Here is a 25,317-nt window from a genome sequence, read left to right on the forward strand (position 1 = left end):
ACTGACAACATGTCCTAGGTATTCAACCTTTCTCATGAAGAATTTACATTTTGAGCCCTTCAATGATAGACGTGACAAATTTAATCTATTTAACACATTATCTAAAATTTCTTCATGTGATGTTAAATCTGGGGTGTAAATTAATAGGTCATCTTGGAAACATATGACTCCCTTTCCTAACATGTCTGAGAGTACAGTGTTCATCAGACATTGGAAACTCATAGCTGAATTTCTGGCCCCCTGAGGAAGTCGACAGAGTTGGTATTTTTGCCATCGAGTGGTAAAGGCAAAAAACTGTCTGTCCTGTTTTCTAAGAGGTATCTGGAAATAGCCAGAGTTTAAGTCTAGTTTTGAGAAATATTTTGCTCCTTCTAGACTAGCCAGGAGCTCTTCTATGTTACATAGAGGAAAGTCAATGGGCTTAGTGACCTTATTAATCTCACGCAGATCTAATATAAATCTGAGACTTCCATCAGGCTTTTCTACTAATAAAAAGGGACTATTCCATCTGGAATTAGATTTTTCTATGATCCCAGCCTTCTCATAATCATTCAGAAGGATCTGAAGTCTATCTAGATATTTAAGAGGGGTTTTGTACTGCTTAGTATAGATAGGCGTGTCTGAAGTGATCTCAATGGAATGCTCTACCTTGTTTGTACAAGTCAATGAGCTAATATCTTCAGTGAACGTTTGAGGGTATTTTTGAAAGATTAATAGAATGAAATTCTTTATTTCTGCTCTATCAGTTTTTGATTCTGTTAAATTAAGAGCTTCGTGCAATAATTTTCTTTTCTTATCACTCAATCCGTCTTCAAGGTTTAAGGTCTCAATCTCCATCTTGTCACATAGTTTCCTTTCATTGTCTTCATTGTATATTGACTTATGACTCACGCCACACAAGGAGATGGTTTCAGAGGCAAAGTCACACATGAATTTATTTTTCTCTAGGAAATCTAGTCCTAGTATGATTTGGTCATTTGTGTCAGCAACTTCAGGAAGGATAATGAGATCATGTGAAAACTTTACTGGAAAACAAGGTATGGAAATTTCAGCATTTAATTTTCTTGTAGCAATCAGTTCAATTTTAGCAACTCCTGTGATTTTTACTGGTCTCTGAATCAGGATGATGTTATCAGAAAAGTCATCAACAAGTTTATTCACCATAGAGTTAGAAATAACTGATATATGGGCTCCAGTATCTAACAGAATATTGCACGGAATTTTTCCAATCAGACCTTGTACAAGGGTTAAAGGCAATTTGCCATTCTCCTTGGCCATCGTTACACTTTGCATTCTATGGAAATCGTAGTCTAGTGAATCTGGTTTGTTAGTTAAGGTGATAGAGTTATCTTCATTGACTTCCTCATTCTTAATTTCTTTCCCTTTTTTACAGTTTGAAAGACATTCAAGAATTGGTGAAGGTGTAACTTGATCATTACAATCTTGAGTGAGTGATTGTCTTATGGAGCATATTTGTTGCATTTCTTCCAATATTTTCTCTCTTTGCTTGGCCAGACTGTAACATGCTTCTAAATTGACAGCCCTTTTTTTTGTAAATAACCTCTCTTAAATTTTTATGCAGTCCCAGTCGAAATTGTTGAAAGACAATCCAATTTAAGTGAGGCCTTTCTGTAGGGGACACCCTCGTAGATCTAGCAATGTTCATCAATCTGTTATAATAATTAGTCACATCTTCCTTGTCATCTTGCATGCACTTGTGGAGTTCTGTAAGGGTTTTAATGTAGCACCTAGTATGGGAAAACTTAGTAATTAGTTCATCCTTAAACTTCTTGTATTCTAAGGTTTCTCGAAGTATTGGAGATGAATGCAAAATTGTCTTTGCTTTACCTATCAATTTACTTCTAATCAGAACTAGCAGTTGAAAATCAGTCCAACCTGCAATTTCTCTAAGCTTTTCAACATAGGTAAAGAAAAATAGTACATCATCTGATTCTTCACCTGAATATTGGGGAAAAACCTGTTGCGGGTTTACCGTACGAAAGAATTCACTGTCATTCATTTCAGAGCTTGATGTGACAGCCATAGTGATTAACAAATTACTAATTCAATTAATATAATCTTTCTACTTTAAAATAAACTTTTATTTTTGCCTGACTCCAGATTATAACCAGTTCACTGTGATTTATTTATTTCACTTTCTAAAATTACAGGGAGTATTTCTATGATTGCTATCATCAAAATTAAGTTCAATTTCTTAACTTACAGTTGTTAAATTTAATTTCTAACGTTTAAATCACATCCTGTCGACTGCGCCATTTGTCGTGACGACTCTTGTCCTTCGAGTCCGTGGTCTTATTTCAAGTCACTTATCTATAAATTAACTAATTAACAATTGGTCACCAATCTTAAAATAGGGAAATTTATATTTATACTGCGCCACCCTATCTTAGGTTAGTCTATATAAATAGTAGGACCAATCTTCAATTAGCTAGCAGTCTTCTCATTTACTCTGGCCGAATTAACTATCATTCAAATTGGGGCACCCGCGAGATTCGATTATTTTAATGAACGGTGCAATAAAAAGGAATTCAGGCAAACACAATATTTAGATTAACAAAATAAAACATTTAATATATGATATATAACAAGTACAATAATTCTACTCTTAAATGAAACAATACAAATAACTCAATACAACTTGCTAAGTCTCTCATTCCAGTTCGATGTTCTAAATTCTCAAAAACAATTTGCAACTTCAAAAACATATTTTCTTAACTCAGATTAAAATAACAAACTTCACATTTAATCTGTCTCTACAAATCTGTCAATACAATGTTCAAATTCACAGCAAGCACTAATCCAGGTAGACAATATTCCAAGCAAGTTTATTCCGGACTTTGAGCATCGGAGATATATTACAGTTAATGCTAGAATAGACGAACATATACAATTACTCTTACCGGATAAAATCTTCAATACGTCAAGTTATTGCGAGGACACTTATGAATTAACTTAATTACATCAGCGGAACATACATAATAAAATCCTTCTACGATTACGGCATTAACTTTACTTCATAACAACAGCTGTTTTCACTTGTAACATTAAACTTTTTGATTCACTACTTTTTGGTTCATTTCCGAACACTATTTTCATGAATTCCTGCCCTAAAGAATTTATAACCTTCTTTTACTTCTTTGCTTGTATGCTACCTTCCTTCTGGTTCCGCAAAGCTCTTTCCTCTCTCCCCTTACTAATCCTCTCCTATTTCTTCATATATGACCTTCACTCCCCCTTACGTTCGAATGCCACGCTCTCTTCATTCGTGGTTGTTTACGCGTGCGTCTCCATGACAACAGACTAAACGTAAACATTTCGCTAATGTAATGTATGCTCTGTTACTACTCTTACATGAATGATTACATAACATTAAATATTTGACAAATAAGAACAACAGAATATTTAAGCTACTTCTTTAACTTTTTGATTACGTATACAGTTAAATATAAATTAACACTTTACGTTACAACACATATATTTAGTTATACAAAATTCTATACATATTATTATTTTATAAATTAATAGCAGGTCAGGTTTTCAGTAAATATTTAATTAGTAATTCTTAATTAAGGAATAATAAACAATTTTATATAAACCATGATTAATATTTAAATAGGCAATGTTAAATGTGAATGAAAATAATAAATTACATAACATAGCTTCATTCACAATTTAACACCATATAAACTTTGTGAAAATGCTCACCCCTCCAACACAGAAAGTACATACCTAATTACATAAAAGTGAATTACTGCAAGCATCATAACACGTGTGAAATACTGCCCAGCATGAATGTTAAAGTGAGAGACCCAGCTTTTATTTTGAATGCTGAGAAATCTGTGGATGTTGTATCTGTTAGAACAGGAGAAATTCATAGCAACTATTATGCTAGGAAGAGAGAACTCATTTTACTCTGGTATTTTACTTTAAATTTCATTTTATCACCAGTGATTGAGTTAAAAAAAAATGGAAAGAAAATATGAATTGATTCAGCCAGTGAGGAAAACAGTAAAGTTTGTGATTTTTCTATACTTACACTGTGCAAATATACCAGATGATTGGATTAGAGAATTCCAGATGATTGTAGTAGAGCAGGAGGACAATAACTTAGTAATTGTCTCTAAAAATAAAAAGGGGAATAAATCTGATTGTGGGAATTACTAGCATAATTCTTCCCTGCAACACTAGTAAGGAGAGTCCTGCTGAATGTTCCAAGTAAGATTTATACAATTATACTAGTAAATAGGCTAAGAAAAATTATTGAAGAGAATGGGAGATAAAAAAAATAATAATAAGGCAAAATAGGAATTGTTAGGATCAGAATTTTACTTCACAGAATTGAGAAATCATGAGAGTATAACAGAGATTTAACCTTTGCAGATCTGAGAAAAAAGCATGTAATGAAGTGCTGAAAGAAAAGATGTTGAAAACGTAACTTTATATGGTGTAAAGAGAACATTATACAGAGCAATGTGTATACATCTATACTTAAAACTTAAGTTAAAATAACTGTTAAAATTGAAGGAAATGCAGGAAGATGATTTGATCTAAAATTAGGTATTAAGACAAGGGGGTGCACAGTATTTCCACTGTTAGACATCATGTGTATAGATTCCATTTTGAAGGAAAGTACATTAAACCAGATATCTAAATCAGATATTCACTTCAGCACTCCACTTTTGCAGATGATGTTATACTCCTAAATAAATCAACTACATAAATTGTTTCTCTGGAATGCGAATGTACTATTGTGGTTGTTTTTTGAAGTAAGTGCTGTCACGATATTGTGTATTTTGTTTACCAAGAAGATGGGGTGGATGCATGCATAATGGTGGAAGACAAGACGAAGCTAAGTTTTCATTACTGTATTTAGTTTTATTTCATTTTATTTAGTGTACTTAATGTTTTGTTTTGCTTGTTTCTTATTTATACTTTTCTTATTTATTTATACTCCCTAATACTTATTTAGCGTTTATTTTTGACACTATTTTGAATAATTAATGATTACGCTAGTAGTCCCTCGGCAGTAACGAATGATGGGGGATTCAGCTACAGTCGCAAATGGCATGTCGCCAAGTCCTCTGCCATTTAGGCACTGTATTATAAGCAATATAATAAGGGAGTTTGTGGCATGCAGTATTTGTGGCCTGTATGCGTCTCAGGAATTGGATATCTGGCTTGTGAGAGAGGGGGGGGTGCATGTGTGGTTAAAGTGCAGGCAGTGGGAGGAAATAAATGCAGCAGATATCTCAATAACCGAACTTGTTGCTCCAAGAATGGGAAATGAATACAGGAAGACGAGTAGTGTGATAGGAGAGAATGAAGAAAAAAATGTGAATGAGAAAATAATAGTTGATAGTGTAGAAGGCATGAGTGACTGTGAAAGTTTAGGAGATGGTTTTGTTTGGGAGAGTGAATTTCGATTTAGAGTGACTGACCTGCAGAGGAAGATAGAGGAGCTGAAAGTGGAGGTGGAATGTCTTGGGAGAAGTATGATAAGTATGAAAGATGAGAATGGAAGAGATGAATGCAAGGCAAATCGGAGTAAGGGAGAGAGAGAGTTTTGGGAATGATAGGAGAGGAGAGAAATTTGTGAATGATAAAAGAGGAGAGAATGGAATTGGACATGGAAATGGCAATGGAGAGAATGGAAACAGGAGAGAGAGGTATGGGAGTGCTAGAAGAGGAGAAAATGGAAACAGTAGGAGAGAGAGGGGTATGGGAGTGCTAGAAGAGGAGAGAATGGAAACAGTAGAAGAGAGGAAATGAGAGAGAGGTATGGGAATGCTAGAAAAGGAGAGAATGGAAACAGTAGGAGAGACGGAATGAGAGAGAGAGAGAGAGGCATGGAAGTGCTAGAGGAGGAGAGAATAGAAACAGTAGGAGAGACAAAATGAGAGAGAGAGGTATGGTAGTGCTAGAAAAGGAGAGAATGGAAACAGTAGGAGAGAAGGAATGAGAGAGAGAGGTATGGGAATGCTAGAAAAGGAGAGAATGGAAACAGTAGGAGAGACGGAATGAGAGAGGGGTATGGGAGTGCTAGAAGAGGAGAAAATGGAAACAGTAGGAGAGAGGTATGGGAATGAAAGAAGTGGAGAAAATGGAAATAATAGGAGAGAGGGAATGGTAAGAGGTATAATGTATGGGGACTCAATGATCCATGGTTTTCAAGATAGGATGTGTGAGGAGTGTTTGCCAGAAGGAACGATAAAAAGGGTGGCTTTTGCAGTTAAGAGAGGTGAAAAGGTAGATGAGATGATTGTGATAGTGGGAACAAATGACTTGAGTGGTGGCGTAAATAGGGCAGCGAGAGATATGAGATTCTTGCTTGAGGTGGTACAAAAGAAGACACAGAGAGGAAAGATAGTGTGTGTTGCCTAGGTGTGATAAAGACGAACTGAGCAGAAGAGCAGTAATATTGAATGACATAATAGCTAGAATGTGTGACAAGAGAGGACTGGAATATGTGGATGCTTGGAGTGCGTTTGAGGACAAAGAGGAATTGTATGCAAGAGACTGCTTGCATTTGAATGAGGAAGGATGTAGGCATCTGGAGAGATTGCTGTTCTGAAAAAGTCAGTGTGTCCCAGAGCGGATGGTAGCAGGGGTGGCCTCTTGTGGGAATGGGTACTTGGGAGAAGGGGGAATGACATCAGGTAACTCTGACTCCAGTGGAGTCTAGAGTGGATAATGCTGGGTATAGAACCAGCGGCATTTATATGCTATATACTAATGCCAGGAGTATCCGGAATAAGGGAGAGGAATTGGTGGCACAGATAGCATCAGCCTGGCCAAAATTATTGGGATCACTGAGACGTGGTTGACAGAAGAGGATATAATAACAGGAATAGAAGTCGCTGGATACAGCATTTTTCAGCAGGATAGTAAGGGAAAGCGATGGAGTACTCCTTATGATAAGTGACGACCTGTGTCCTCTAAGAGTGGAGACTTTGGAAGGCAGTGACACTAATGATTTTGAAAGCATATGGTGTGAAGTAGAGGTGGGCAAGACAGGATATTTAGTGGGGTGTTGCTACAGATCCAGGAGTGCAGAGGGTGGGGACCAGGAAATGTTTAGACATTTGAGTTTGGCAAGTGCAAGAAGGTTATGGGAGATTTTAACTACAATAGTATAAGCTGGGGAGAGGAAGATGCATGTAGCAATAAGGGAATGGAATTTCTAGAATTCCTGAGGGACAATAGAGGAAACAAGAGTTTCAAGGGTTTGGGATTTGGTTATAACATCAGAAGAGTTGATAATCTGAGATCACATCTCTCCCACCAGTTGGAGGTAGTGACCATATGGTTTTGACTTGGAAAATTAATAGACATGCAGGAGTATCAAAGAGACGGGAACGTATGTGGAATTATAAGGCAAGTGATTATAATAGTCTAAGACGTCAACTTGGGAAGTTTCATGGAGGGAGGAATTGGAAGGCCGGGATATCATTAGTGCGTGGGAAATTATGAAAGAATATTTGTTAGCAGCAATGGTAAGTTGTATACCACGAGTGAACAAGAGGACACAATTTGGAGTAAATGGATGACAAACAATATTAAACAGGAATTGCATGCGAAAAAGAGGCTGTGGAAGAGATATAAGGAACAGGGGAAGAGAAGATGCATGAAGAGTATAAGACACAGGCCCGAAGAGTGACTAGTATGGTAAGGAAGACGAAACTGGAATATGAGAGGAGATTAGCCCTAAGATCCAAAGAAAATCCTAGGGAATTTTTTAGATATGGGGCCAGTAGGAGGAGAAATGACCGTGGAAGGATGATATTGTGGGATAAAAATGGGAATAGAGTGACTGATGCAGAGGACATAGTAGAATTGTTCAATGAACAATTTATTGGAGTAGTTCATCCTGGAGGAGTCAGTTTTAATGTTAGAGGGATACTGCAGGTTCGAGGTTTAGAGGTACAGGAGGAGAGTGTGTTTCAAATACTGATTACTCTGGATGTCAGTAAAGCTGTGGGACTTTATGGTATTTCGGCACGAGTTTTGAGAGAATGTGCTAGGGAATTGATAGTGCCTTTGACCTGGATTTTCAATGAAGGTCTGGCTGCGGGAAAGGTGCCCATGGAATGGAAGGAAGGTAAGATAGTGCCATTGCATAAGGGTGGTAGCAGACTGGAAGTGTCTAATTATAGGCCAGTTTGTGTGTCATCAGTAGTTAGTAAGATCTTGGAGAAAGTAGTGAAGGACCGTATACAGCATTGGGCAGATGAGGGTAATGTTATCTGTGAGAGTCAACATGGATTTGTGATGGGGCGCTCTTGTTTTAGAAATATGCTAGCCTTTTATGATAAAGTTACAAGCGCATTAGATGAGGGAAAGGCATATACTGCCATTTTCTTAGACTTAGCGAAGGCATTTGACAGTGTGCCACATGATAAGCTGATATTTAAGTTGCAGCACATGGGTCTGGATATCAGATTGGTCAGCTGGTTTCAGGATTGGCTGTCCAATAGGTATCAGAGAGTTGTGTATGGTGGGGCAGTTTCAAGGAAGCAGAGGGTTACAAGTAGGGTCCCACAGTGCTCAGTACTAGGACCTATATTGTTTAACCTTTATATCAGTGACGTTGCCATTGGATTGCAAGGGGATATTCAGTTGTTTATGGATGATGCGAAGCTGGGAAGGATTATTAGTAATAGTGCAGATGTGGCAGCCTTTCAAGAGGATTTGAATAAGCTAGATAGATGGGCAAATGAATGGGGATTTCGGTTTAATGCAGCAAAATGTAAGGTTTTGAGGTTTGGAAAACATCGATGGGACACTGCCTACTCTATGGGAGGAGTTATACTGGAGGAAGTAGGGGGAGACGAGATCTGGGGTTGATGATTGATAGAAACCTGAAATTTAGGGGACATATTGTAAAGGTGGTGAAGGTAACACACAGGATTGCTGCAATAATGAGAAGGACACTGACCTGCAGAGATAAAACAGTTATCATTCCGTTGTATAAGACCCTCATCAGACCACACATGGACTATTGTTCTCAGATTTGGTCCCCAGGATTTGAAGGGGATAACTTAACTGTTGAAAGGGTACAAAGGCAGATAACAAAGATGGTTTTAGGACTGTAGAATGATAGTTATGAGGTTCGGCTGAGGGAATGTGGACTGCAGAGTTTGGTGGATAGAGAGGGGTGATATGATTGAGATTTTTTAAACTGTTGAAAGGTGGTTACAGGGTTGACACTGGGGAGTTTTTTCGCTTGGTTGAACAGCGGGAAAGAGTGATAACAAAAGGCCATCCTTGGTAGTTACAAAAGGAAACTTTGAGCAAGAGGGTAAGGAGTGGTTTCTTTGCATGGAGGGTGGTTGAACTGTGGAATGCATTGCCTGATGGAGTGGTGAGAGCGAGAACGGTCAGTGAGTTCAAGGAGTGGTATAATGGACTTTGTGTTTCCCGGGGGGGTGGGGTCCCCTTGATGAGTCTTGATAGACTTTGTGTTTCTTAGGAAGGACCTCCCACCAATGAGTCTTTTGACTCCGTGGAGGCCTGAATAATAATAATAATAATATTCAATATGAACTTAACTTCACTAACATGGGAGTTGGGTTTGAGGATATTTAGTGAACGTTGTTGATTCATAATACTGTGGAAAGATAAGTAATTTTTGCTAATAATAGTGAGTTAATTTATTGTATTTATTTGTTTTCTAAGTGTGTGAGATAGACTGAGTTATTTAGTTGTAAATAAAATGTGTATATTTCCTTAATCTGTATTGTTGATATGGCACCTATGCATAGCAGAATAATGACCACCAAGATGTCTTTGTTTAGCAAGCTAAATATGTGTTATTTTATCCAGTGTGAAATTTGTGAGATGTAGTAGTTGCGAAAGGTAAAAGTTCAAAGATTTATGGAAGGAGAAAAAAACTGGTGAGCGAGTGTGTAATAAATGTTTTGAGAGTGAATGTAGAGAGAGAGAGAACAAATTATGTGATAGTACACTTGAGAGTATTATTAGTAGACTAGAAAATGTAAATATTGATGGTAATACTGAAAGTGTAGTGAAAGTTCAGGAGAACATAAAAGACCTGAATAAAGAAATAGCACACTTGCATGTAGTCCTTCACATGACAAAGTATGAGATTGAATGGCTGCAGAAACAGCAAGAGATCAGTTGAACTGAGAACACAAAAAAGCAAGAGGTCCCAAGCCAAAAAAAATTTGTAAGAATAAATAAGAGAAAGACTGTAAGCAGGTAATTTTTTACGCCGATTCTATAAGAATTTATTACCCAAGTGAAAATATTGTTTTGACAGAGGTGACAGGGACTAATGTGAGAACAGAGGTCGATTTGACGTGCATAGTATATTGGAGAATCTGAATGCAAATATAGCTGTGGGATATCGGCTTGCATTTTATGAGAATGTGCAGGGGAACTGGTGATAACCTTGACTAAGCCGTTTAATTTGAGACTCAGTTCTGGCAAAGTCCCAGGAGAGTGGAAGGAGGGCAAAATAGTTCCTTTGCATAAAGGATTATCTAAGTCTGTAGTAGCAACTTATAGACCAATTAGTATCTCAGGAGTGGTGGCAAAAGTACCAGAAAAGTTGGTCAAAAAGAGAATTCAGGAATGGGTGGATAAGAGTGTGATACTCTGAGGGCAGCATGAATTTGTGAAGAGTCGGTCATGCTTTGTAATCTACTAACTTTTTATAATAGAGTGATAACTGAATTGATTAAAGAGAAAAACTACATGATACATCTGGATTTTGCAAAGTTGTTTGATAGGATACGGGACTAGTTACTGACTGTTTCATTTATCAATTTTTCCACTACTTAATCACTTAGGGAATTGAACAATGTAGATCCGAATATAAATTAAATTATACTTTAATAAATATTTCCGATATTTTGGCAACGTCACATTGCCATTTTCAAAAGGAACTTACAAAAAAGGCACATGCATGCAGGCACTACAACACAGTAACTGAGAATGAAGATATGAAGCTATCATTCTCCTAGAAGTCCTGATGGTGCCATGTAGCGGTGTTCTTGGCCGTTGGGCTGAAGGTCTGCTGATGTATGCCTCCCAAATTTGGGGCAGTCGCATACAGCTAAATTTGTTGAGGTTTGGGGAGTTTCTTAGGGCAGAGGCTGATTCCATAAATAGTCTTTCGAATTTGTATTTGCTATGGTGTATTAGCTTTCTTCCACCGTATTCTGTGGCGTGTATCCAGAGCATGGTCTGCAAGACCAGAATGGCCGTACTTGTGAAACTGGATGTAGTCCTTGTGTTCAGAAATTCTGATATTCGCTGTCCTGCCTGTTTGGCCAAAGTACGACAGTTTACAACTGCAAGGGACCTGGTATACACTAGGTAGGTCTAGGGGAAGTGGTTGGTCTTTGGTGGAGCAGATAAGGCTAGAGGGCACCATCAGGCCTTCTAGGAGAACGATAGCTTCATATCTTCATTCTCAGTGACTGTGTTGTAGTGCCTGCGTGCACGTGCCTTTTTGTAAGTTCCTTTTGAAAATGGCAATGTGACGTTGTCGAAATATCGGAAATATTTATTAAAGTATAATTTAATTTATATTCGGATCTACGTTGTTCAATTCCCTAAGTGATTTAGAAATGCATAACCAACTTATAAGCCTGTCTACGAGAATCAACATCATCCACGGAGATACTATCACACAGAAGGCCTGCCAATACGGTAAAATGAAGTTGAAGCTGTCTAGACAATTAAATCGTCTAACTTTCCTGAAACACTGCCGGGATAATAAAGTAATCCCGAACTGTGTAAAATTCAAGCACCATTTTGTTTTGCAAAAAGCTCTCCGTATATATAACCACGCTAGCTACGCGTTGCTTCGTGAACAAATCACCGCCATGCGGTTTCTCTTAGCGGAAATTAACGAAGCTATTCGTGCTTTCGAAGATGAACTTTCGTGTACTTTAAATCACGAACTGTGGTCTATTTTACGTGGCATCTCGTTTACCGCTGCAGACAAAGAATTTGAAAAAATACAAGGCCGACAGATGAAAAAATTCGAAAAATTAAAAAAGAATTCTACCGTCAATCCAAAACTTGCTACCAATACCATAATCAACCTTTCTTCAGTCACCCTGAAGCACTCAACGCGCTTGCACGTGGCCACAACTTCGCCATTGCTCCCAGAAAAATACCCAGTGAGGATATTATGATTCAGATCGAAAGGGGAATCCGCCACCTTCCACATCAAATCGCCAATAGTGTAAGACTGGATGTAGCTTGTGCCCTTTCCAAAGCAAGACCACCAAAAACCAACATATCCACCATGGAATTTAAAGCTCTACAGGAAATGAAGAATAATAAAGAATTAGTTATCACCAAAGCGGATAAGGGAAATGCAACTGTAGTACTTAACCAAAAGGACTACAAATGTAAGCTTAATGCTCTTCTATTAGATCAGGCTACTTACCTCCCTATCGAATATAATCCCACCAACTCACAAATCAGAAAACTTCACAGGCTCCTTAAGAAAGTTACTTCTTGGCCTGTAGAAGTTACCAACAGATTAAAGCCGTTTAACTCTATACCCCCCCGTATTTACGGACTCCCAAAAATACATAAAGAAAATGTGCCATTACGTCCCATAGTGGATGACATTGATTCCCCCACATACAAATTAGCTAAACGTTTGGCCAAAGAGCTCACACACTATACTGGCAACACACCATCACACATAAAAAAAACTCAGCCCACTTCAAAGCCAGCATAGAAAACCTTACACTCCAACATACTGACATAATGGTCAGCTTTGACGTCTCCTCTTTATTCACAAATGTCCCTCTCAAGGAAACTTTAGAGCTAATCCAAGCTAAATTTTCTCCCGATATCTGATATCTGAGCCTTATTTCAGTTTGCAATGAACTCGGGCTATTTCGTTTGGCAGGGAAAATTCTACAAACAAATAGAGGGGACAGCCATGGGTTCACCACTCTCCCCACCCTTGGCCAATTTCTTTATGGAGACCTTTGAAGAAAAAGCCTTAGCCTCTGCCCCACAAAAACCAACCATATGGCTCCGCGACGTTGATGATGTGTTCACTATTTGGCCACATGGCTCTGAAACACTCCTCTCCTTCCTTACACACTTAAACAACCAACACTCCAGAATCAAGTTCACCCTGGAAAAAGAGGAAAACAACAGCTCCCTTTCCTAGACACACTAATCACCCGCCAGCCTGATGGAACCTTGGTTTTCTCAGTTTATAGAAAACCCACCCATACAGGTAGATACATTCACCAACAATCCCCCCCCCCTAACAACAATATGGAGTGGTGAAAACACTATACAACAGGGATAAACTAATCTGTTCTGACAACATGGCCCTAAACACTGAACTAAATCACATCCTCAACACTTTCTCGGCCAGTGGCTACCCCCCCCCCCCCAAAAAAAATCCAAAAAATATTAAAACCTACAAACCACAGCCCCCCCCCCTTTCCCCTCCACAACAAAGATTATTCTAAATCCATCACCATTCCCTACATCCGAGGCACCTCGGAAAAATTACCAAAATTTTAAAAAAACATGACCTCACCTCCTGTTACAAGCCTTACAGAAAAGTGGCATCCCTTATCCGCTCCACCAAAGACCAACCACTTCCCCTAGACCTACCTGGTGTATACCAGGTCCCTTGCATTTGTAAACTGTCGTACTTTGAACCAAACAGGCAGGACAGCGAATATCAGAATTTCTGAACACAAGGACTACATCCAGTTTCACAAGTACGGCCATTCTGGTCTTGCAGACCATGCTCTGGATACACGCCACAGAATACGGTGGAAGAAAGCTAATACACCATAGCAAATACAAATTCGAAAGACTATTTATGGAATCAGCCTCTGCCCTAAGAAACTCCCCAAACCTCAACAAATTTAGCTGTATGCGACTGCCCCAAATTTGGGAGGCATACATCAGCAGACCTTCAGCCCAACGGCCAAGAACACAGCTAGAGGCTGCTTTAGCCCACTAGAGGGCACCATCAGGACTTCTAGGAGAACGAATAGCTTCATATCTTCATTCTCAGTTACTGTGTTGTAGTGCCTGCATGCACGTGCCTTTTTTGTAAGTTCCTTTTGAAAATGGCAACGTGACGTTGCCGAAATATCGGAAATATTTATTAAAGTATAATTTAATTTATATTCGGATCTACGTTGTTCAATTCCCTAAGTGATTTAGAAATGCATAACCAACGTATAAGCCTGTCGAGGAGAATTTTTCCACTAATTTTGCTACTAATTGCTCCATACATCAAGGATATCTTTTTTCTCCAGTTTTCATGTCACCTTTACCATCTCTAATTCCTTTTACAGCACTCTTTCCTCCATTTCTGAGTTTCTTCAAAACCTCCAGAATGTTTTGCCACCTTCCTGATATTTATTTTCTATGTTCTTACCAAAGTCTTCCCATGACTTTTGTTTAGCTAGTTTTACACAGTGTTTAGCTTTCTTACATTTGTCTCTGTATTCTCTAAGAGCACAAGGTGACTTATTTGCCAGGATGTTTTGATATGCTTTCTTCTTTCCTTCACTGTGTCTTTAACTTCCTGTGTACACCATGGAGTTCTGATTTTTCTATCCTTGCAGACAACCTCATCACATGTCTCTCTGGCTTCACTCAATGTTTTCCTTCAGAATTGCCACTGAATCTCCAAGTTTTGGTTCCTGTTCTCAAACTCTTTCATGTTTTCTTCAATAAGCTTTGTGTATTTCAGTCTGCAGTTCACATCTGAGAGCTGCTCAACTTTTATTCGCTTTGAAACTTTCTTACATGTTATTCTTTTCAATATGAAATTCAATTTTATCCTGCTCAAGACTAAATAGTGATCACTTCCAATTTCAAATGCTCTGTACACTCTGGTCTCCTGCACCAGGAGACCAGAGTGTACAGAGGATTTCATTGACTATGTCTCATTGACTATGTTACTGTTGATTTTTTCACTATCAACAGTAACATAGTCAATGAGACTTTTTGTATTCCTTGCCTCTTCTCTCCATGTGAATTTGTGCACATTATTATTTTGGAACATTGTTTTAGTAATAACTATCCCATGTCCTGAGAAGAAATCCAACAGATATTTGCTATAATTATTAATTTGCTCTGTTCTCCAAATTTTCCCAAAATATTTCTGTATGTCTGACAATCATTTCCTACTCTGCTATTTAGATCTCCAACAAGGACCAACTTTTCCTTTCTCATTTTGTCAGTTGCTTTCTCTAAAGCTTCAAAAAATTCTTTCTCTTCTACCTTAGTAGAACCTTCTTTGGGACCATAGGCACAAATAAGTCTTATTGTCCAGTTCCCCATTCTGATATGGATGACATTTCACCACATATTCTTAAGGAATGTTCACAACAGTTAGCTGTGCCCTTGACATGGTTATTTAATGAAAGTCTTGCAGTGGGTAGGGTTCCTAAGGAGTGAAAAGAAGGCAAAATAGTACCACTCCACAAGCATGGTTCAAGGACTGAATTTCCAATTATAGACCAGTCTGTATTATAACAGCATTTGTAGTCAAGGTGTTGGAGGGGATTGGTTAGGAATAGAATACAGGATTGGGTTGATGAACACAGCATTCTTTATTGTGATCAGCATGGATTTGTAAAATGTAGGTCTTGTTTTAGCAATTTACTTGCAGTTTATGATAAGATGACGAGTGAGTTAGATAAGGGAGAATCATATGCAGTGGTATTCTTGGACTTTGCAAAGGCTTTTGATAGATTACCACATGATAAGTTGGTGTACAAGCTGCATAGGATGGGAATAGATAGTATATTTTTTGGATCAGAGATAGGCTCTCTGAATGATACCAGCAAGTTTTTGTATGATGGAGCATACACAAAAAAGGAGGGTAACCAGTGGTGTGCCCTAGTTTCTGTTCTTGGACCTCTGCTGTTTAATTTGTTTGTAAATGATATATCATGTGGACTGACTGGGGATCTTCACTTGGTGCTGATGATGCAAAGTTGGGGAGAATTATAAGTAGCATTGCTGACATTAATTCTCTTCAGGAAAATTTGAATAGACTTTTGACTTGGACAAACGAGTGGGGGTTGTAGTTTTACAACCACACTCTCCCTCGATGAGTCTTTGGACTCCCTGGAGGTGTCACATAATAATAATAATATTATTATTATTGATAAGTGCAAGGTTTTGCATTTTGGAATACAGAAATATAAGGCTGTGTGCTATATCGACAGTACCATACTGCAGGAAGTAGATGAGATTCGGGAGTGATGGTTAACAGTAAACTAAAGTTTAGAATTCATATTGCAAGGAATGCAATATGAATGCAAAGACTGCACATCATAGTGCCACTAATGATAAGAAGTATTCTAACATGTAGGGATAAGGAAGTGGTTATGCCACTGTATGAAGCACCGGTCAGACCACACTTGGACTATTGTGCTCAGATTTGGTCACCTGGTTTTCAGTATGATGTGGAAACATTGGAGAGGGTCCAGAGACGAGTGACTAAGACAATATCAGGACTTTGGAATGCTGGCTATGGAAAGAGAGAGAGGAGTTGAAGAGGTGTCAATTGCAGAGTTTAGTGGATAGAAGGAAGAGAGGTAATATGATAGAGACGTTTAAGTTAGAGGATTTTATCAGATTAATTGAAAGGAGATTATAAAAAGGGTAGACGGTGATAGGGGAAGAACCAGAGGCCATCACAAGAAGTTATGTGAGAGTATGGTGAAGAGGGGAATGTGAGGAATATATTTTTTACATGGAGAATTGTCAGTGAATGGAATGCATTGTCAGAATGTGTTGTTAATGCAATGAGTGTTAAGGATTTTAAGATTCAATGTAATAAAATATTGTCAGTTGAATGAACCTCCATGATGAGTCTGCCAACTCCATGGAGGGTGCAATAATAATAATACTTATATTGGTTTCTCATTTCATCAAGGAAGGCAGAAATTGACTAGGATTGAACTGTTTGTGCATTGGTGAGAGGGGGATGTTCATTTCCTAGATGTGATATTACATTGGTACTTCTAAATGTTTCACTTGTACTTGAACATTAAAGAAATATGTCAAGTTTTTATGAACATTCCATCTTATGGTATTATACAGATAGGCTTGGGTATTGGTGGTTATTCATAAGAGTGTTCTTCGCAGTATAAACAACATCAGAAGAAAATAAATAATTTATTGTACTTACTAATGTTTTGTTAGATTTCTATCCAGCATCTTCTTACAACCGTGGTCAGGAACACAGTACTCAATAATGTTGTTGTAGCAACTAGTGGTGCACCCTGAGAGGGGGGGGGGAGCAAAGAAAAAGGAAAAAAAACACTAGAAAATTTTCCAAAAATCTTTTCCTAATTAAAATTCATTTTTTTATTTAGGTTGTATACGACATAAATAAAAAATTATGAATTAGCGATCATTGAATCAGATGCTCACTTATAGGTCATATGTAATGCATAGTGTGTATTCTCAACTCCCCCCCCCCCAAAGACTAAATCCTGAGTGTGTTACTGGTAGCAACAGTTCAAATTATGAGGGCTGTTTGAAAAGTTTGGTAAATTTCCAATAGATGGCGATGCAGCTCGTTCATTCATGCCAGTGTTGGCACGTATCATCTTTTTTTTTTTCATGACCGTTGGCAAAAGTTTAGCCACGTGCAATGTGTATTTCTTGTTTGGCAAACATTTAAAATGACCGTGTTCTCATTTTTCATAAAAATGGAGAAAAACGAGTTTTGTGCAGTGATAAAACACTTTTATTTGAAGAAGTGGACTGCCACACAGATCAAAACCGAGTTAGATGCAGTTTATGGAGACTTTGCACCAGCATTATATTTTCACAAAGATAATATTTGTGAAAATCTTTAGGTATTTTTTTTCAAATGTTCTGTAGATATAAGGGATGAAAATAGCTTGGGTGTGGTCTTGCATGTGTTGGTTGTAGGAAGGATTGGGAGGGTGGGGGAGGCATGTAGCATTTTGTCTATTTTATAAGGATTGTAGCCATTGGTTAAAAAAAAAGTGTTGTGGATGTACCTGCATGCATTGGCAAAGGCAATGTCAGTTCAACAAATAACCTTGGCTCTGTGCATATAAGCGCCTCCGTAGCGCAATTGGAAGAACGACGGTACATTGCGCCCTTCGATTGGAATAGGCCTAAGTTCGATTCTCGTCGCGACGGGAGGAATCTTTATCTGGTCGATTTCAATCGATGGTGAGTTAGCCGATCTCATACGGAGGTAGCAGGGTTTTTTCTCCCGGAAACTCGGGTTTTTCATCCCGCATACATACAAATCGGCCCTTCAGAACACACGCAATTTACAGACAAAAATTACTAGTTGTGGTGGTGTTGGAGGTGGGCGGTAGATGGCGTTGATTCGTAGTAGAGGTAAGGTGTAGAGACAGTTGAAGATGTCCTCCCGCGATGAGTCTTCGGACTCCTTGGAGGTATCAGGAATAATAATAATAATAATAATATATATTTTGAAGATGCCATATTGTGGGGATGGGTAATGAACTATTTGGTAGTTATATAAGCTTCTTTTCTGTAATGAACTATACATTTGAATGTTGGCTGTTGAAATGCTAAAAGTATCAAATGTGTTTTGGGCCATGAGGCCAATTAGCAAACAAGTTATCTATATTCTTGTTATTCAACCTGTGGACCGGCGGTGGTCCGCAGAAATTTCCTGGTGGTCTGCCAAAAATTTCTTAGTCTCTCAGAAACAATGCTCCAGCCACGTATATCAAATTTTCTAACCTATAAGCAGTAGTAGGTGTTGCACTAGCTAAAAATTGTAATTTTATAACATTGGATTTAATAAATAAAATACTATCTACAATGGTTTATGTTTCTGTCTTAGCCGTCAGCCAGTCTGCGAAATATTTCTCCTATTTTCCCCAGTCTGCAGGTGTAAAAAGGTTAATGAACGCTGATCTATATTGTATAACCAAACTGTGATTTATATGCAGCGCTATGTTGAATGATTTGTTTTCTGGAAATTCCATTTAGAAATTGGCAAGGGAAGGAATCTATTGCAATGTCATACTATTCTTTTCCATAAGAAATAAACTGATTATGTGGTGAATTTCAATAATTACAAATAATGTCAAGGAGAAAATGTGTCATAACTAGGTCAAATATCTGTCATTGATTCATAACCAATGAAACAATATCACAGCTGACCATGATGTTTGACTTCTTTAGGATAAATTTTTTTTAAAGGTTTTTAAAAGTGAATTGAATTTTTAATAAATAAATTAGAGTTAGCTGTGGGGAGGGAGAAGTGATATTTCTCACTTTCCTTCTCTTATAGGAGAGTAAGTTTAATACTTGAGGAATCATGGAAATCTATCAAGGATCTATATTTATGTTTTGTAAATATAGAAAAGTCATATGATAAAATGTCAAGAGAAAGCTGTTAAAAGTACTGTTCAGTTAGATACATTTATATAGAGTAAGAGAAATTAACAAAAACACTAACAGTTTACAAGACAGTGTTCAAATCAGTTTTAAGTTATGGATGTGCAAGTAGCAGAATCATATTAAACAATGAAGATTTTAGAAAAGAACTTGATTTTGTTACCATTTAAGCTTTTTCCCCATCCTCTTGTCTGTGTCAAAGAATCAAAGATGATGAAGGTGACATGAAAACTGAAGATAATGATATCTTAGATATCTGGAGTAATTACTTTAGAAGACTGTTAAACAAACCAAGCAGTGACAGAACCATACTAGAAAATTTTCAAGAGGAGTGCATAAAGAAGTACATATCAATACTTGAGGTAGAAAAAGCCATCAAAAAACTGAAATGTGGAAAGGCAGCTGGAGTAGATGATATTCGACCAGAAATGCTTAAGTATGAAGGTATAAAAGATTTGCAGTGGCTACACCGCATAATTCAGAGGGCTTGATCAAAAGGTCGAATTCCCAATGATTGAGTGGATCTCTCATAGTATCCATGTATAAAAAAGAGAATAAAGCTGAATGTGAGATTTACACAGGAATTTCTCTACTAAGTTTCCAGGTAGGATTTATGTAAGCATACTTGAAAAGAGGTTGAGAAAGATTGTGGAATAAAAACTTGGAGAAGAATGAGCTGGGTTCAGGCCAAATAGATGCTGTCAAGATCAGATTTTCACTTTAAGACATAGTTGAGAAATCGTGGAAATATGACAAAGATCTTTACCTGAATTTTCTAGATCTGGAAAAGGAAAATGACAAGATGCCCAGAGAAAAGCTTTTCAAAATACCTCAGTTTTATGGGGTGAATGGAACATTATACAAAGCAATACATAGTCTATATTTAAGTTATTAGTCGGCAGTTAGAATTGATGTAAAATCAGGGATGAAACAAAGATGTACATTATCTCCACTCTTATCTATCATCTATATGGATCACATTATAAAGGAAAGTGGTATTCAAACTGATATCAAATTGGAGATATTAAACTTAGCTCTTTGCTTTATGCAGGTGATGTTGTACTCTCAAACACTTCTAGTGCAAGTCTCCAGAATTCTCTAACTAAATTGAATAACAGCTGTAACAAATTTGGCATGAAAATCAACCATAAAAAGATCAAAAACCATGAAAATAAGCAGGAGAATAGAAAATTTCAGCTGCATTCTGAATGGAGATCGTATAGAACAAGTAAAATATTTCAGCCATTTAGGCACAGTTTCAGTGAAGATGGCTGTTGCCTATGTCCAGATTTAATCTGGACATAGGCAACAGAATAAGAAAAGCTAGTATGGTGGGTAGCCAGCTGAATAAATTTATATGGAATAAGAGAGAAATTAGCCAAAATACCCAACTTGCAGTGTACAAGACTGTTCAAACCAGTTTTAAGTTATGGATCTGAGAGTTGGGGTATAAATAAAGCACTTGATCAAAGTCTAGAGGCCACAGATATGAGGATTCTGACAAACAATTAGGGGAGTGAACTGATGGCATCAATGGCAGAATTATTAAAAAGGAGGGAACCTACATAGCTCAGTCAGTATAGACGAATCCCTTTGGTCAGAAAGACCTGGGTTCGATTCCCGTCGATGATGTGAAGAACCTTTATCTGGTCTCTTTTGACTAAAGGTGAGTTAGCTGGCAACTCACCTTTAGTCAAAACTCAACTCGAGTTTTTCGTCCCTCAGAACAGGCAAAATCGGCCCCATGAACACACACACACCTACAGTCATTTCACTTACTGCAATATGTGGAAGAGATAGGGTCCTCACCACATGTCGTTACTCCCGTAGTTAACCATGAGTAACATCATGTTAGTCAACCTCCTAGATAGAAGACGGCACATGAATGGAATGGAATTAAAAAGGAATTTGACATTAGCATTCAGGAATGTGTCAGCAAAAGGTTAGCAAAACAGGTGTTTGATGCTAGGATAGCAGGAAGGAGACCCAGAGGAAGACCAAGGTCTAGGTGGATTGATTCAGTCAGAAATGCCTTAGAAGCATGAAAGGTCAGATATGACAATATTGAAGTGTTAACAAGTAATAGACTGATTTTTAGAAAATTGTTTTTTTACATTATATGATTAAAGAGTCCGTAGCAGCTCAGTCAGTATAGATGAAGCCATTCGGTCGGAAAGACCTGGGTTCGATTTCCCTCCATGATGTGAAGAACCTTTATCTGGTCTCTTTTGACTAAGGTGAGTTAGCCGGTCTCATACGGAGGGGGGGGGGGGTTCTTACCCAAAAACTTGGGCTTTTTGTCCCCCAGAACAGGCAAACTGGCCCTGTGAGCACATGCATCTACAGATATAGGACACACCAGGAGACATAGGGCTTAACCACCTCACCTTATCATCAAGTTGCAGTTACGAAGTCCAAGAATACTTGGAAAGGTCATGGCACTTAAGTGCCTGTTAGGATCACTGATAGCATAGAATAATTGAAGAGTTTTTCTTGACATAAAAAACACTTTTATAAATTGCATTGATTGTTATGGTCTTTTTTTATTTTGCATTTTTAATCATAAACTTGTAAATATATGATGAATGGAACTATATATTTTTTCAAATTATTACTTGACTATAGACCCTGATGTTTTGTTTATCTTGTAGTTAAAAATGGCTTCTGGACGGAAAGAACAAGTCAAGATATATGGAAATGAAGGATTAGCAAATAGAATAGCATCATTTCAGAAAAAAGCTGAGCAACATAGAGAGAAGCAGCTGGTAAATCCATTCTCAGAATGGAGAGGATCTTCTCACAAAATAAAGTGGGATAAAAATGATCCTCGCTATGGTCGGCCTGTTGAAGGATCTAAAACTGAGAAACGAGGCATTCAAGCTGGTGAACTAATTAGCAATGAGATTCGCTTTTTGTGTGATATGATATATGAATATGGTGAACAAAATGATGATGGCACAGCAGCTATAACATTTGGAGAGTTGTTTGAAGTAGGGCAGTTTAATTATAATTTCTCTATATAAGATAAAATAGTTTTGGTTATTTAATAATTAAGATAAGGTAACCTAATGATTTCATATTTTTATGCCAGCAATCAGTTCTTGCATGTGTTGAACCAAAATAAATGATAGATTAACATTTTTGTACTAGCCTCTTTCTTGATGTAATTGCACATATGTTCAAGGAAGATCTAGTTTATCCATATAAGCATTTTGTTTGCATCTTTAATGGCCAGCAGAAATCTTAATAGCTCAATGTTAATTTACTTTTAATGCAAATTAAAGTAAATTAAAAGCAAAGCTCCTGGGTTCTCTAACCTTTGTTTCACCCTTAGTACCAAAGTATTGTGGGTAACTTGTCATGAGATTCTTTGGAATAATTCTTAATTACTGTAGTAGGATTCAAAGTAATCACTGTGTGTGTGTGTGTTCGTTCATTCTTCAGCCTTTAGCTTAACTGCTAATTTAAAAAATGCTATCTACATGTTCAAAGTTACAGTATAAAGAATATGAGCAAATCATAAGCGTTCCACCATTTTATACATAGTTGACATGAAACTGGATTCTAGTCCATCAATTAATTGCTTCCCAATTGGTAGGTCTGTTTGGGAAAAAGTTGTTCATCCAAAATTAGTCTTGAAATATTGTTTAACTAGTTAATTTGTTGATTGATTAATTTGTTTCAAGTCATTTGATGGCATGCCATCTTTCAGTTAATCATATTTCATAAGGGCAGAAAATATGCTGACTGAATAGATAACTTCTATTCTATTCCATTTCCACTTTGGCATGAATTGTTTATAAATGTTTTTTTAGGCAGGAGATGATTTTCATCACCTTTGAGACTATGCTGTTTATTTTTTTAATTCATTTATTTATTTTTATTTTCAACCCTGAAGTGGTTGAAAAAAAATGCTGTGTTTGGTCTCTTGAGCCATATTTCTGGATTAGCTAATTCTTAGCCCTGTAGGATTAGTAATGGCTGATTTTGAAAGTTTATTTTTCACTTGGTTAGACTACAATAAATTTAGTTTAATCCTTTATCCAAGTGTGAGCAAACAAAGTTTGCACCTGAAAGTATCTTCAGGACTGGGGTAAGGGCAAGGAGATGTGTTTTGCATTATGGGAAATACTGAGATAGGAGTGATGTTAGCTTGCTCCACCTTTGCAGCAAGTTGCCTTGTGTTGTACTACCTTACCCCAGTCCTGAAGATACTTTCAGGCGCAAACTTTGTTTGCTCACACTTGGATAAAGGATTAACTAAATTTATTATTAGTAATGGCTAATGTGCCATTACTAATCCTGCCTGTAATTTCTGTAGGATATTTTAAAACATTTTCAGTGTAAAATAAATAAATAAATAATAATAAAATAAAATAAAAACAAAATTGTGAGTTTCAACATTATTTCAAATAAAAGAGTGCTGTAAATGATATCACATTTTATTGCATGGAAAGTTTATTACTAGTTTATATATATATATATATATTATACAGTTGTAGCAGATACAATTATTTTTAACTGATTCCCTTCTCCACATGTGCACATACAGCAAACACAATACTCACACTTATATGCCTCCAGAATGAAGTTAATTTTGTCTCTTTTTGGATGTGCTTGAAAACAAATCATAAGTTGAAAAAAGATAATATAATCTGTTGAATATCATTTAAAAATGCTATGCAATTCATTATTTTTGTAGAAAATTCCAAGTAAAGTAACACAGTTAATCTGGTATTAGTCAAGTGACAACGTATCATACTCTCTTTCAGTAAAGCTGTTAATTGATATATCTCTAGCAAAGTTGGAAGATTGTGCTCTTTAGTTGGAAAGATGTGATTTCAGATTTCTTCTACAATAAAGTCCTTTCAATTTAAGATTTTTTTTTTCCTGACCCCCCATGGAGTTACAAGACTCATCATGGGAGGTCAACACAAAGTCTATCATACCCATTCCTAAAGCTCATCCAGAATCTGCACATTCACCACCTGCTCAGGCAATGCATTGCATGCTCCTGCCACTCTCCATGCAGAAAACTTACTTCTTACCCTTTTACTCACCACCACCTTATTCAACTTGGGTGGCATAAGAAGGTGGCGAGTAAATGGATGGCTCTTGTCCTTGCTCCTTTCCTTCACTCTCGTTCTACCATATGAAAAATCTCCTCAGTGTTAATATGATAATAATGATTATAACTTTTCGACAGCTTACATGTCTCGATCATATCCCCCCCCTGCCTTCTATCCACCAAACTCTGCAGTCCACACGCCCTCATCCTATCCTCATAATGCTGTACAGTCCTGACATTTTTGTTATCTGTGTCTGCTTCCTCTCCAAGGTTACTTCAAATCTTGGTGACCAGATCTGAGCACAGAAATCCAGATGTGGTCTGATCAAAGCTTTATACGATAGGACCAGCACCTTTTTTCTCTCGTAGTCAGTATTCTCCTCAACATTGCCACAATTCTCTGAGATGTCTTCACAACTTTTGCAACATGTCCCTGGAACTTTAAATTTCTATCTACAATCATCCCAAGATTCCTTGTTTTCTCCATTTCTTCAAGTATAACTCCACCAAATGAGTATGAAGCATCCCTTCTGTAGATACCAAATTTTAAAACTTTACATTTAGTTGCATCAAACTGACATTCCCATGCCTTTGTCTGTTCTTCTGACTTATTCAAATCCTCTTGAAGTGCCAAAACATCAACATTTAACCCTCCCAAGCTTCACATCATTTGCAAACAGCTGAAATCTCTCTGTAGTCCTGTGACAATATCATTGACGTAAAGATTGAACAACAGTGTTCCACAGGGTTCAGTCCTAGGACTGAACCCTGTGGAATTCCACTTGTAACCTTACTGCTCCCCCATATACAACTCTCTG

The 25,317-nt window shown here is 37.4% G+C and overlaps 1 protein-coding gene across 2 annotated transcripts in view; it reads left to right on the top strand.

Moving 5' to 3' along the window:
- Positions 1–25,317, top strand: part of LOC150105632 (actin-binding Rho-activating protein-like) — an 84,607-nt gene that overhangs the window by 46,142 nt on the left and 13,148 nt on the right. For both annotated transcript variants that reach the window (XM_090394275.1, XM_090394276.1), the window contains one exon: positions 22,083–22,421. In XM_090394275.1, the coding sequence (XP_090250401.1) occupies positions 22,089–22,421 (333 nt within the window). In that variant the 5' untranslated portion in view covers positions 22,083–22,088. The remainder of the gene's footprint in view (positions 1–22,082; positions 22,422–25,317) is intronic.

Source organism: Typopeltis vanoorti, chromosome 6 (genome assembly GCF_054136105.1).
Source record: "Typopeltis vanoorti isolate ZY-2024b chromosome 6, IOZ_Tvanoo_1.0, whole genome shotgun sequence".
NCBI lineage: Eukaryota > Metazoa > Arthropoda > Arachnida > Uropygi > Thelyphonidae > Typopeltis > Typopeltis vanoorti.